This window comes from Embiotoca jacksoni, unplaced genomic scaffold (genome assembly GCF_022577435.1).
Source record: "Embiotoca jacksoni isolate LCO1_2020_lvr unplaced genomic scaffold, fEmbJac1.0.p SCAF_5, whole genome shotgun sequence".
In the NCBI taxonomy this organism is placed as follows: Eukaryota; Metazoa; Chordata; class Actinopteri; family Embiotocidae; genus Embiotoca; species Embiotoca jacksoni.
The window spans coordinates 19,384,856-19,398,951 of record NW_027185403.1 but is presented as its reverse complement, the minus strand read 5'-3'; the positions used below and the strand labels follow the sequence as shown (position 1 = coordinate 19,398,951).

Genomic DNA, 14,096 nt, shown 5'->3' with positions numbered 1-14,096 from the left:
CTACAATCCCTCCACCTTTCTTCTTACCGCTCTGCACAACTTCCCTGTCTGCCCGAACAGTCCTGAAGCCGGGTACAGCTGCGCTGTGGTCCGGGAAATGTGAGTGCAGCCATGTCTCAGTGAAACACATGATGCTGCACTCCCGGTATTCCCGCTGGGTCTTTACCAGCGCGCCGAGCTCGTCCGTCTTATTGGCCAACGACCTCACGTTCCCCATTAAAATCGCCGGTACCGATGGTTTACATTTCCTCCTCTTCGCCTTCAGTTTAGCTCCAGCTCTGCAACCCCGACGTCTTCTCCGAAGTTCGTCTGGGATTTCAGGCCTCGCTCCAGGCAGCAGCAGTAGAGGCCTACTCAGCGCGATCAGCTGATCACAAGAGTAAACAATGGCCCCAGTCCACTGTGCGTAGCTCTCCGTTACGAAGAGAGAAAAAAGTAAAAGAAGAGCCACCAGAAAAGTGGAAAAGTTACGGTCCGTTGTCTGACCGTCACTTAACACACGTGAAAGAAAAAAAAGCAACTCCGAAGAGAGGAGAAAGAAAGAAAAATACTTAAAACACACTCGAGGGGGGGAGCTGCTATAACAGGCTGCCACTAGCACGGCACCATTTTATATCCAGCTTTCCCAGCAACAAGAATAGCTCAAAGTTGTTTTTTAACTTATGAGTTTCTCAGCTGTTGTCTGTGTATGCTTCACACTGGGCAGCTCCGCCCCTGCTCCATGCACAAGGAGCTCCATAGACACGGAGCAAAGCAGAGGCTCAGGTGAAGGGCTAGACTCGCTATGAAAAGTGCAACAAAAGATGAAAACTAATTTATTAATAGACAAACGATGCCGCTAAACTTCAGAAAATCAGTTCTAAACATGGTTGAATCTGCCAACAGTTGCGAGGAAATAATTAGCAGCTTTGCAGCTGATAGTCGTCCTGGCAGAGCAGCAGCTGTCCTGCACCGCTGCATCCCCAAATCCCCCTTAGCACTGTATACACAGTCTAAATCTCACTATGAGTTACTGTTGTTTGCAAACTAAAGAACAGAGACATAATTTTTGTTTATTTTATACTGAATATTAAAGGCATAATGTTATGTTTATGCTGACATATAAATCCATAACAAATTGATCAAATTTGGTGTTATTAAAGTTAATAATGAAATGTTTTTTCAGTTTTGTCATATTGTCAAGAATATTGCAAAAATACCCAGATATGTTGTGATATTCTTTTAGGGACATATTGCCTGACTCTACTTCCAAGTAGGTAAGCTGAATTCCAAAGTCTAGGTACATCAGTGTATGATCGCAGCATTTTTTTGAGCGCACTGGGCTCCTTGGAGAATGAACCAGGAGGAAACCATTGCTGCAAGAAAAAAACTTTAGAAAATCGACTGGAATTTGTGTGAGTCACATCACCTCTGTGCTGACAGACAAAAAGATACATTTTCCAAGAAAAGACCTGCTGTGTAAAATGGAGTGCTGTGCAAGGCACAATGAAATCTGAAAACTATTGAGACATTATGGAAGGAAATGAGCTGCCCACTGTCAGAAACCTCTGTCAAAGAATACTGTCAAACACTATCAAAAGAGCTGAAACATGCAGTCTGGAGGTACCTTTCAAACCTGATACAGCTGGCAGCCGTTTGCGTTGGAAGAGTGGTCCAAACTGACTGGTGCACAGGGATAACTGAGCGCCACAAGCTATTTGTTTGCAGTGATTGCATCATGCATGTGCAACAAAATAATTAGTCAAGGTTCCCCTCAATTTTGTCATCGCCATTTGAATTTGTTTTATTCATTAAAATATTCTGTCTGATTTTCATTAAGTATGGAATAAGCAATTATCAAGGCTGATTACTTTTGTCAGTTTTGAATTATTTCAGAGAAAGAAGTGGCATTTTATTTATTTCATGAAAGGTTACCAAAAAAATGCAACGCAGGCTATAACTGTTGTCTAGGTTTTTGCTTGTAGGGTTGTTGCCCAAGCTTCAACTAGGGTTTTTTTGAAGGCTTTTTAAAAAGAGTTTTGAATTTCTGCACTCAGACATAAAAACAGCTGTCCAGCTCTTACCTTTTTAATGACTTGCATCCCTTACTTCTCTGTTTGTGAAATACAGTGGAAATACAACGCCAATCAGACCAACTTTGACCTAAAGGTTCTCAAAATGTTTAGACCATGTTTTCAGATAAAAAAAAAAAAAATCCCATAAAGCTAACTATTGTTTTGAGGGACCTTTTAAAGCCACCTCTATGTTGAGGTTAAATGTAATATCCCAAAACAGTAAATATATTAAAAAATATATTTTTGGGGGGCATTTTCTAATTAATTTCACTTTGCAGATTTTATTTTCCTTTCTGTTTATGTTTTCATACATTTTAAATGTTTAGTTGAGTTTGCCATTTATATGTTTGACCTTCATCCAGCAACCTTACTAATAAAACTGCAATAAGTATCTAATTGGGGGCCCCTATTTAAGCCTGTTGTTCCTCCTCTTTGTGGATTACAGTACACAAGTTGAATCCATAGCAGAAAGGCACCCCAGTTCATGTCAGTTATTTTGTGGTTGTATGATTAAATGCAATTTTATTCCAAAAAAAGGTCTTAATGTTAAAATTATTAACTGACGCCACAACAGTATTCACTATATTTTTTCACAACTATACTCTGGTTAATCAGCAAGACGCCTGATACACAGTAATGCAGGACCTGTCAAGGCATTTCAGGTGATGTGCATATTCCTTTATTTAGAAATTATTTATCACAATTTAAATTGACACCAACTATGCACTGTTGGTAATCCAGCCTTGAAAATATTAGTTTGGGTAGGAAACAGAATTGGATTAGCCTGAGCAATATTGGCTAAATAACAACATACCACATTCCTGCTGGACTAGAACATGATTTATGTGATTTATTTGTGTGTTCTGTGAAATGTTTTTATGTTTGACCTTCATTGGGACTGTAGTTGGACTGCCTGTGGATATGGCTGCGAGAGGAAAAGTGACCTCAGATTAAACGTAAGGATGGTGGTAAAGGAAGTGCACAGCTAAAAGTACAGGTGTGACCTCACCTAAGACACTTTGAGAAGTGGTCTGAAAGGAACATAAAATGTATACTGGCACCCTTTTGATTAATTTGTTATTTCCTCAAACAAAATAAAATTGGGGAAAAAAACAATTTACCTGTTGTAAGAATTCATGAAGTCAAAAGTTAGACCCAAATAACCAGCCTATGAGTCATTATGCTAAAAAAGAATCATGGTATGAATGGATTTAAAGTGGTTTAACCACCCGGCCAACAAGACTTGTTAGGTTCTTGATGTGATTGAGACCTGAGGACTGCATTGGAAGTGGCTGATAAATGGTGTCTCATACCACCTCCTGTTTAGTGATAATCTTTCCAGTTTGAAGTAGATGTATTCTACCACTCCTCTTTCAAGCAATAGATCTTCCCTGCCCAAAATGTGTATGAGTGTACCTTGTCTTTAGGATGAAGATGGACTGTTGAGTCCTATCCTGAGTAGTTAGCTCTCCTGTGTGAAGCGGTTCTTTCGTTTATTCAATGACAACTCAGAGTATTTGTTTACTGCATTAAACTGCGTATAATAAATTGAATTGTGCACGTGTATTTTGTCCTTGGGGTGGACAAGTTCCTGCCTCGGTGTTACTGGGCTTGAATTATACAGGGATGCAGTGTTTTTTGAAAATCCTCCTCCTGATGATTACTAAGGCATTTTAGAGCAAAACGTGTTAGTGTTAGTTTCACAAAACTAGGTTTGAGGAAAAAGTCTTGGGTTTTTCAACAGGACCATGAACAAAAGCATAAATCCACCAGTACAAAAAAAAAGCTGAAAAGGACAACATGGACTGTTTTAAACTGGCCAGCACCAAGCTTTGACCTAAGTCCCATTGGAAGCCTTTGAAAAAAGCTGAAATCTGCCAGTGCAAAAAGGAATTCTGCAACCTTAAACACATAGCAATGAAACCGTGGCAGAACAGGTGCAAGAAACTTCTAGATGGAGACAAGAATTGTTTAGAGGCAGTCCCTGTTAGGTTCTGCACCCAAATATTACTGATGGGTGCCAATAATTGTTTCCAGCCTATATTTTGTGCATAAATTATTTCACTACATTGCAAGGTATTCTGATTATACATACTGATGATACAAAATAGGTTGATTTTCATATATTTGTGATGATTTTCTGGATTAAATACTTGACATGAGAGTAAATAATTGTGACCAGGACTGCATGTATAGATAGTGTAGACTCACGTAGGCAGGTGTTGTGGGTGAAGAGCCGCTGCAGTCTCTGACAGTCTTGCCACTGGTTGCCGCTGCCTTCACAGTTGCACCACAGAGACACATCTGCAGAGCTGTTGCTAATGTAGTTGGGCGTCATGATGGTACCTGAGGGTCAGAAGGGTCAAAGGTTCTTGACAGAATCTTAGCTTTGGAAAAGACAAAGTTCTATGTGTTTTTGAGTAAGATCGCACCGTGTGAGTGGCAGCTAGTCACAGCAGCTCTCGCTTTCTTTCTTTTCTTTAAGTTTATTTGTTTGTTTTTTCATGTGCTTTACCGCACTAGTCTCCGTTGCTCATCTGCGTCGATGGATGTACAACTAGTGAGATTAGTTTTTCTGTTTTTGCTTGTTTGTGGACTTCTCCTTGACTTCTTCGTCGTTCGGCCATGGCTCCATTGTTTACACTCGGGAACAGCTGTTGGCGCTGCGCGACTCTCGGATACTCCCTGAAGAAAGACCTCAGATCCCCAAGGAATTAAGGAGGAGGAAGCGTGGCGGCAGAGCTGGAGTTAAACACCGGCAGAGGAATAGACGTTATAAACCGTCTATTCCATTATTATTGGGAATGTAAGATCTCTCCCAAATAAGATGGAAGAGCTGTCATACTTGTGGTGAACAAACAACCCCCCAGAGAAGATGGTCTGAGGAGGCCAGTGAGGCACTGAGGGACTGCTTCACCACCACTGACTGGGACGTGCTATGTTGGCCTCACGGGAAGGACTTTGACAGTTTGACCCACTGCATCACGGACTACATGTCATTCTGTGTGGAGAACACCGTGCCCACGAAGAAGGTGCAGTGTTTCTCAAACAACAAGCCCTGGATGACCCCATAGCTGATGGCCCCGCTGAACGAGAAGAAGAGGGTCTTCAGATCTGGGGACAGAGAGGAGGTGAGGAGGGTGCAGAAGGAGCTAAAAGGGAGATAACGAAAGGGAAGGACTGCTACTGAAGGAGCGTCTCCAGCAGAACAACGCACGTGAGGTCTGGAAAGGCCTTAAAACCATCACAGGCCTCAGCAGCGGTGGTGGGAGGGGCCTAGAACCTGGAGAGCAGGCATGGGCCAACGAACTGAACCTGTTTTTCAACAGGTTTGATTCCGCACCCCCTCCACCCTCCAGAGCTCAGTGCAGGCGACGTCCCAACCTCTGGGATCGTTCTAGGCTACCTCAGACCCGTGGTGAGCACTTCACTGGACCCCCTGCAGTTCGCCTGCAGAGCAGGCGTTGGTGTGGACGACGCAGTGATCTACCTGCTGCACCAATCCCTCTCTTACCTGGAGAACACTGGTAGCATGGTGAGGGTCATGTTCTTTGACTTCTCCAGCAATTTCAACACCATACAGCCATCACTGCTGGAAGCAGGAAGCTGGAGGGAGCTGGAGTGCACGGCCGCCTGACTGCATGGACCATCAACTACCTCACCAACAGACAGCAGTATGTGAGGTTTCACAGCTGTGTGTCTGATGTGGTGGTCTGCAGCACGGGGGCCACATAGGGCACCGTGCTCTCCCCCTTCCTGTTCTCCCTGTACACCTCACACTTCAGGTACAACACTGACTTCTGCCACATCCAGAAGCTCTCTGATGATACAGCCATCGTTGGACGTGTATCAGAAGGGAACGATCTGGAGTACAGGGAGGTCATCATTGACTTTGTCGACTGGTGTGATCTCAATCACCTCCGGATTAACGGCAGCGAGATGAAGTAGATGGTGGTTGATTTCCGCAGGAAAGCAACACCAACTACACTGGTGAGCATCCAGGGATTGGACATTGACATTGTGGACACTTATAAATTCCTGGGTGTTCACCTCAACAATAAACTGGACCGGTCGGACAACACGAATGTCCTCTTCAAGAAGGGCCAGAGTTGACTCCATCTGCTGAGAAGACTGAGGTCCTTCGGAGTCTGCAGGACTCTGCTGAGGACATTTTACGACTTTGTGGTGGCGTCTACCATTTTTTATGCAGTGCCCTGCTGGAGCTGTGCAGGTACAGAGAGGGACAGGAGGAAAATAAACAAGCTGGTCAAAAGGCAGCTCTGTCCTGGACAGTCCACTGGACTCCATAGAGGAGGTGGGTGAGAGGAGGATGTTAGCCAAGCTGACGTCGATCATGGACAACACCTCTCATCCCCTCCATGAGACTGTAGGAGCTTTAAACAGCTCTTTCAGTGGCAGACTCCTCCAACCTCAGTGAAGGAAGGAGCGCTACTGCAGGTTGTTTGTTCTGACAGCAGCCAGACTTTTCAACAACACAATAAAATAATGTTGCACTGGTCATTTCATTCCACAGCACCTGTCACTTTCCATTCATCATCCAAGATGTATTTATTCATCTTTATTTTATTTTATTTTATTTGTTTTTGTGTGTCTGTGTGTGTATTTATTCTTTTATTGTTCTTATTGTTTTCAAAAATTATAATTGTTTTTATCTGTCTTATTTTGTTTATTTCATACGCATTTGTAAATGTGTTCATACTGTGTACATGCTGCTTTGATGACTAAATTTCCCCACTGTGGGATTAATAAAATCTAAAATAATCTAATCTATTCTATTCAATGATTTCATCTTTGAAACAATGTTCTTAAAGACTGGAAGGTTCTACTGGCTTCTACACTAAAAGAAAATTACTTGTTGGCAAAACACACAAATGCTTTTATGCTTTTGCTGCAATCACTGCCTGCCAAACAAAATTACTCTGTGACCTTCCCTGAAAGGACTGAAGGGTTCCTTCAAATCCTGAAAAAGTTGTGATTTTGTGTTTGTTTTTGGGGGAATTTAGCTTGCAGGCAGAAAGACTTCTCTGTCCCAGGGTTGTAGATTTTGATCAAAATCTTTCAACACCTGAGACCTCTCTGTCAGCTAAATTTCGGAAAAATCTGACATAGGTTTTTTAAAATGTCAATCACACAAATTTAATAATTCAGCCTATTTGATGCAATTAACAACACATTTTTCCAGTTTTCCCAGGCCCTTGCATTTTGTACCTATGAGTCCAGCGTAGGCTCGGAGGCAGAGGCCTGCTGAGTCTTTCAGACAGCCGCTGGCCGTCAGAAGAGATGGCTGGCAGTTATTAAGGAAATCAGCTAGTCTGGACCTAAAAACAACAAAAACAACAATTTAATATCAAACACTGAAGATGGGAAGGGTATTTGGGGTGGAAGTTTATTTTGGGTAACTAAAAAAGGTTTCAAAATATCTCCCAACGTCTTTATAGATATAAAGTAGGGACAGCTAAAGAATATAAAGAAGAAACAGCCAAGAATTAGGATGAATACTCATCCAATACAGTGAAATCAAGCATAGTAAATTACACACACTTAGAGCTCCAATGCAATTAATTTTTTCACAACACCAATAAAGAGCAATATTCTCCAAAGATAACTGATGTTGTGGTGTTAATGAATAAACTGCATGAATTCTTTGAATGTGCCAAATTTTATTCAAACCCATTCATTAAAAGACCTAAGATACTGTTTGAAAATTACTCTAACCTTTTTCAGTTTAAACGACACAGTGTGTCACTCCAGATGAGTAGATGAAAAGGCTTTTGAATTGTTACCTCTGAGATTGGCTACTGTGTCGTGATGTGTGCCAACTGCCTGATTCAGATTCAATGAAATAGACAAAAATCAGCTTAGTTTTTTTTATATAATCAACTAAATCGGAAGGTTGCATTAAAAAAAAAATCTTGTTCCAATTATTTATGTCAGTGGGATTAAATACTTAGGACATCCACCAAACACATCTGTTGGATTTTGGATAGGTCTATTCTTGTGTGCTCTGCCCACTGAAGCCAAAAAAATATCTCTCCGCCCTCTGCGTTGCACTTAGACCTGCTCCTAGCTAGCGGAGGCGCACACGTGAGTTCCCCTAAAGATTGACACCCAAATTGCAGTGTACTGGAACATCTTCAATGACACACACCCTGTTGCACCGTATAGGCTATCTCGGCGCAGCCAGGTTCACCTTGGTCTCTGAAAATTGCAAATCAGCGCAATATCTATCTATCTATCTACAATAGATATGTAATCAATGTACTCCATATAATACCATTTTATAGCAAATTTAAAAATTTTAATTGACAGTATTAGTCTGGGCTTCATGTCTAACCTGCAGAGGTCATCTCGGCGGCAGAAGCTCTGCTGGTGAAGGCAGTTAGGTTGCAGGCCGTCCATATCCTGATAGGAACAGGAGGGTACAATAGTTTTCCTCCTCCTCTCACCACACAGGGTGTTGGTGCAGGGACAAAACAGGACACCCAGGCTGTATTCCTCAGGCACCCGCTCCAGGAAGCGACGCAGCGCGCGGTGGCACTTGTGCTGGTTGCATCTGTTGGTCCCAGGAACACGTTTGGTGCAGGCCAATACATACTCTGATCGCAGGGAACCGCACTTCTCGTACAGGCCGCAGTCCTGTGCTGCTTTCAGGCACTGGTTCTCAGCATCCAGTTGAATGAAAGATGAGGCTGGAGGGTTGAATGCGGGAAAAATGGGATCAGTCAAGAAAGATAGATATATAAAGATAGAGAATGTGTGTTGAGGAGTGCATGGAGATGTTGTACACAGAGTAGTATTATATGCTACATAGCAGGGTATACAGACTATATATATATATATATATATATATATATATATATATATATATATATATATATATATATAAATATATAAATAATAACATAAACATGGAAATCATAGCAGCTGCAATGGTTCTTTTCACCAACTTCCACTGAAAGCCAAGTCTGACTATGACTAAAACATAAAGTGTTCATACTAGCAGCCAACAGCTCTTAACAGAAAAGACTATTGACAAAACAGAGTAATGCTAAAAGTCACAAAGCCACAAAGTCACAAAGTCACAAAGCAGAGTATGTTTGTATGAGCAGGACACAATTTGAAGACTTGTCTCAGAAAATTGGACCTTTCATTTCAAGGAAAGACAGAAATTACCAGGAGGCCATCAGCCAAAAGAACATCTCCATTTGTCTGAGGTGTGTGCAGAGGTTGCAACAGATATAACATTAGGTGAAATGTGTCCTGCCCCCCCTTCACTAGGATTGGATGGCTAATGTTGAACATAGTTGAATTAGAAAAAAATGCTGAACGTCGCATTGCTGGCATTTGAAAAAATGCGGTACTCCCATTAACAGCCAGCCCCTAAGGGACAGTGACTTAAACTGCCTAATCATAACAAAAACTGCCTGAGTGATGTGTGTGTGTGTGTGTGTGTGTGTGTGTGTGTGTGTGTGTGTGTGTGTGTGTGTGTGTGTGTGTGTGTGTGTGTGTGTGTGTTCTACCTGCCACTAGAGAGGCCATGCGAGTATCCACTATTGTGTCATCATAAGGCGATATTTCCAGTTCGTCCTCGCCTGGACAAAAGGAACACACACACACACACACACACACATTGGCAAACAAATAGGTGATCATTTACAGTAGGAAAACCAGTGGGTTGGAAGGAACAAATCTAAGACAAACATTGAGATAAACAGTAAAATTGAAATGGAAAAACACCAATGAAACTTCCCTTTAAAATGTACACATCAGTGTTATCTGGAATTAGGCATTGAAATAGTCAGAAAAGGTTAAAGCATTATTTTTTTCATAGTTGACATAAGGTGACATCCAGTTGTAGGTCCTATAAATGTGAAAATATGGATCACGTAATAATGTAGTGCCCAAACTATAATGCCAGACTATCATTTCATAATTTTTGAAAAGTCCTCTTTCCAAATAAAATATAAGAAAATAGAAAACAGCTAAAACTCCTCTTCAAACAGTTAAAAATTTGGCAAAATGGGGAACACCACAAGAACTATTTAGACTTCCCATGGGAATTGATTTGGCACAATAAGTGTGTGGAATTCTCTTTGTGTTCCATCTCGGCTGGAGGCGGTGACGTGGCCGTCACGGTTGGCAGATTACAGCACAGCTGATATCCGTATGGCAGTTAGGGAGAACTGCATAGTTGACTTGGGTGATATGAAGAAACAACTATTTTGTTTCTTTCTCCAGCAGGTAATGTAAAGGTGCGATTCCTCAACAGTCTCGTGGCTCGTCCAGCGAGCAAGGGACTGTGGCCTATAGGCTTAGAAAAGACAAAAGCTTAAACATTCTTGGTTGTGCCTGTCCTTTCAGCGACAGCATTTCACAGTGAAAAGCGAGAAAAAGATGTGGCCTTGGAATTTAACAGGCTCGTGATATTATGGCTGCGTCGTGTGAATAGTATTGAGCTTAGGGGTTTCCCCCCCAATAGAAGACCAGCGTATTCAGCCCCAAACCAGAGGGGATCTGTAGTCTCCGTCTCTTTGTGGTCAGGCTTTGTCTTACATGTAGGCCTCTTCATTGTTCTCCATTCCCACGTGGCCATATCAAGGACAACATTTTTTATCACTTACCCTGAAATGAGGATAGGCGCACAAACACAAAACCAAACTGAGGCTTCTAAAAACCTACTATTACATATATATATAGAGGGTCATGTAATTAGAGAACATGTCTGGAGAATATATTTGGACCGAGGGCATGATATGCATGTAACACCATAAAACAACCATTATTGGAAAATTATACATACATCTGTTATTTCAATCATAGGAACGTGGACAAAATGAAGGATAAGATCAGACTGGTAGGCGGCCAAATTCAAAGTTACCATGATATTAAAGATTTTCTTCTGTTGTGAAAACCTATTAGCAGAGCCTTGATTGACGAGAGAACAAGCCGTTTGTTCGTGGAAATATTTTAAGCACATTCTAAAATACAAACTCAATCAAGAATGTAATGGCATGAAAAGTGTTTATGTATGTAAATCCTATTCCAGGCTATATATTTATGGTAATGACACGCTAGAGCAGCCTAGCAGCGTTGGGAACTGAAGACTGTGTAATTACACTAATGGACCGCTGACTAATAGGCCACAGGGGAGGAGGAGTCTCATGGCCAGTGTTACTTCACTTACTGATGCACACATCAAACCAGCACTCCTTATGTGCTTTTTCTAACTGTGTGTGTGTGTGTGTGTGTGTGTGTGTGTGTGTGTGTGTGTGTGTGTGTGTGTGTGTGTGTGTGTGTGTGTGTGTGTGTGTTTAGAATGAGGTGCTTTTGACTGTCTATGCAACAATGGGAAGGAAGAACTCCCTTTTAACAAGATGAAACCTCCGACAGAACCAGATGCAGCAGCAATCTGCCTGAACTGGATAGAGTGAAGGAGACAGGGGAGAGAAAAAACAACAGCAAACAATAAACACAGTTTAGATTAGAAACATGCAACTCCAGAGCCAGAGATACCTGCAGAAAGGTATGGGAGAGAGAGGACAGCAAGAAAACAGCACAAACTACGGGAGCGATAAGATGCAAAGTTGACTGACAATAGCAGCATGTAAATGCATGGAGAGTGAAAGAGAGCGCAGCATGACTTAGCACGTCAGCTAGCCTTTAGTTTAGGCTTTACAAGTGTGGAAATAAAGTGTTCACAGGTTTCTACATCAGGTTGAAATTTATGTACATGTTCTCAGTGTTTGAAGATCCAAAGCATACATCATGCAGGGCAGCCAATCAAAACAAATGGAATGGTCTAATTTGTTATAATTAAATTTAAGATGTATTAATTCATTCACTTCCTGTAATAATTAAAGCCCCAAGTGTTTTATGATGTAACCCACATTAGTTTTACCAGCAACTAAAGGGTTAACTCAAACATGCAATATCGACGTTCACCAGAGGGGCGCTGTGGTGCACGTCGGGAGATCAAAGCCTTCTCCCGGTAGATGACCCTTTATGTCTCCAATGAAACAGCGTCATGATCTACACCACTGAAGAATCTCATTTGGTTGATTTTTTTGCTCACTGCTTTTGAGGATCTTTATTTATTTGATCGTTAACCAGACCGACTCCGAAGGAAAAAGTTTCTTTAAGTCTGAGAAGAATCTCCGGTGAGTGACGGATGCATCGCTAAGAGTTAGCCGTTGCTGTAGAGCTACAAAGGAGGACAGTTGTTTAGTTGGGCTAGATACCGATCAGGAGAGAAGAGAAAAAAAAACCAGTCGGAGATAAATATTAATTTGTTGTTGAATATTATTTTACGTGGTTGATATCTGTGATTGTGGAGCTACATGTGACCGACGGGGCTAGTTAAGCGCTAGTTAAGCACTGGGGGTTAATGCGTCGGGACCTGTTGAACCGAGCGGGAACGATGACGCCATTTTCTTGTTTTAGCGCCAGAAGTAAACGGTCAAATTGAGAACAGCTGTTGAGTGTGTTGCTTAGTAACGGTGGACGTTTAAATAATGTCTGTTAGGTATAAGTGATAGATGTCACTGAGACATGAGTACATGTGTGTGTGTGAAATATGTTGGTATGTTAATATTGACCATAGTGAATATTGTGTATATATATATATATATATATATATATATATATGTATGTGTGTATGCTATTTTACTGGTCATTTACTGTTACACCAACAATAGAGTTTAGAAATTATAGTACTGACATCGTATTCAATTCTGCTGTATGCAGATTGTTTTTTTTTTGTATGGATCTGTGATGGAGACAGCGATCCCCAGAAACCTCCACAGAGCTGGAGCTGAGTGACCCTGTGATCCCTGATCATCTTCTCCGTGGGTGAAGCTGCATTTGGTCTTCTTGGATTCTCCTGCCGGAGCACCGACGAGCAAGAAGATTCAGATAAGAGTTCGGCTGAGAGCCTCCAGACATAAACTACCCGGGTAGTAGACTGAAAGACAAGAGACTGAAAGACAATAGACTGAAACTGACTGACTGTGAGAGAAATACCGGTATTGGGGTTATTATTTGAATTTGTTATTTTCTTTTATGTTGTTCCCTTGATTTTCTGTGCGTGTTAATAACTATAATAAATTGCAGTTCAGTTCCTTGTTTTAAACTGCAAACATTTGCCGTGTTTCATTCACTCCCAGAGCGACCTAAAGACAGTCCTAAACTAAAACACAGGAAATCTACTGTGTTACTTATATAGATAATACAATTAGATAAAGCACGTTTCTTAAAAAGGCTGTGGAATGGGATAATGCCAATTAAAATTAGTAATCCAGAACAACTGTTGAAAATAGCACAATTCTTTTGTTGAATTTATTCAATTTAAGCATTCAAAATATACATTATTGACTTGTCAACCATAGGAACAGTGGTTACACCCAAGAAACAAGCGGTCTGCGCCCCTATGTGTGTCCTCATGCTTGCGCCCATGCACGTGTGTTACATGTGTACTCCAGTATTTCAACAAATAGCACTAAACCCCTGGGAGAGATGGAGATCATTCCATTTTAGATGGTGTGGCTGTGACATCTACAAATATGGCAGTTTATCAAAAACCCTACAACATGACAATCCAAAGTTAAGACCGGAGTTGCAGTTTTAAACGCTTCTCTTCTTAGTCCCCCTCCCCAAAGTCCCAAAACCCCAGATATTGTTTCTGCTCCCCAACCAACTAAAAGTTATCCATAAAAACCTAATAAAAATAAACACAAAACTTGGCAATAACAAAAAACAGGACCTTTAAATATGGACAGTTTAGATCTGTCGCATCTAAATCTGAGTTATTTAATAATTTTAAAACTGATCACCAAATTGATTTACTTTCTCTCACAGAAACCTGGGAGCTGCAGGAAGAATATGTCAGTCTAAATGAATCAATTACTTCTCACATTCCTTGAAGCACAAGCTGAGGAGGAGTGGCAGAAATCTTCCACTCAGGCTGATTAATCAACCATAAACCAAAACAGCTTGAACAGACAACTACAGATAAGATATTGTTGT

General features: G+C 41.3%; 1 protein-coding gene across 1 annotated transcript in view; it reads right to left on the bottom strand.

Annotated features, from left to right (window-relative positions):
• LOC138211224 (GDNF family receptor alpha-4-like) overlaps window positions 1-14,096 on the bottom strand; it is a 67,074-nt gene that overhangs the window by 23,042 nt on the left and 29,936 nt on the right. Inside the window, exons 3-6 of the mRNA XM_069170961.1 lie at window positions 9,596-9,667; window positions 8,410-8,764; window positions 7,284-7,393; window positions 4,266-4,400 (exon numbers count right to left, since the gene is read on the bottom strand). Of these exons, the coding sequence (XP_069027062.1) occupies window positions 4,266-4,400; window positions 7,284-7,393; window positions 8,410-8,764; window positions 9,596-9,667 (672 nt within the window). The remainder of the gene's footprint in view (window positions 1-4,265; window positions 4,401-7,283; window positions 7,394-8,409; window positions 8,765-9,595; window positions 9,668-14,096) is intronic.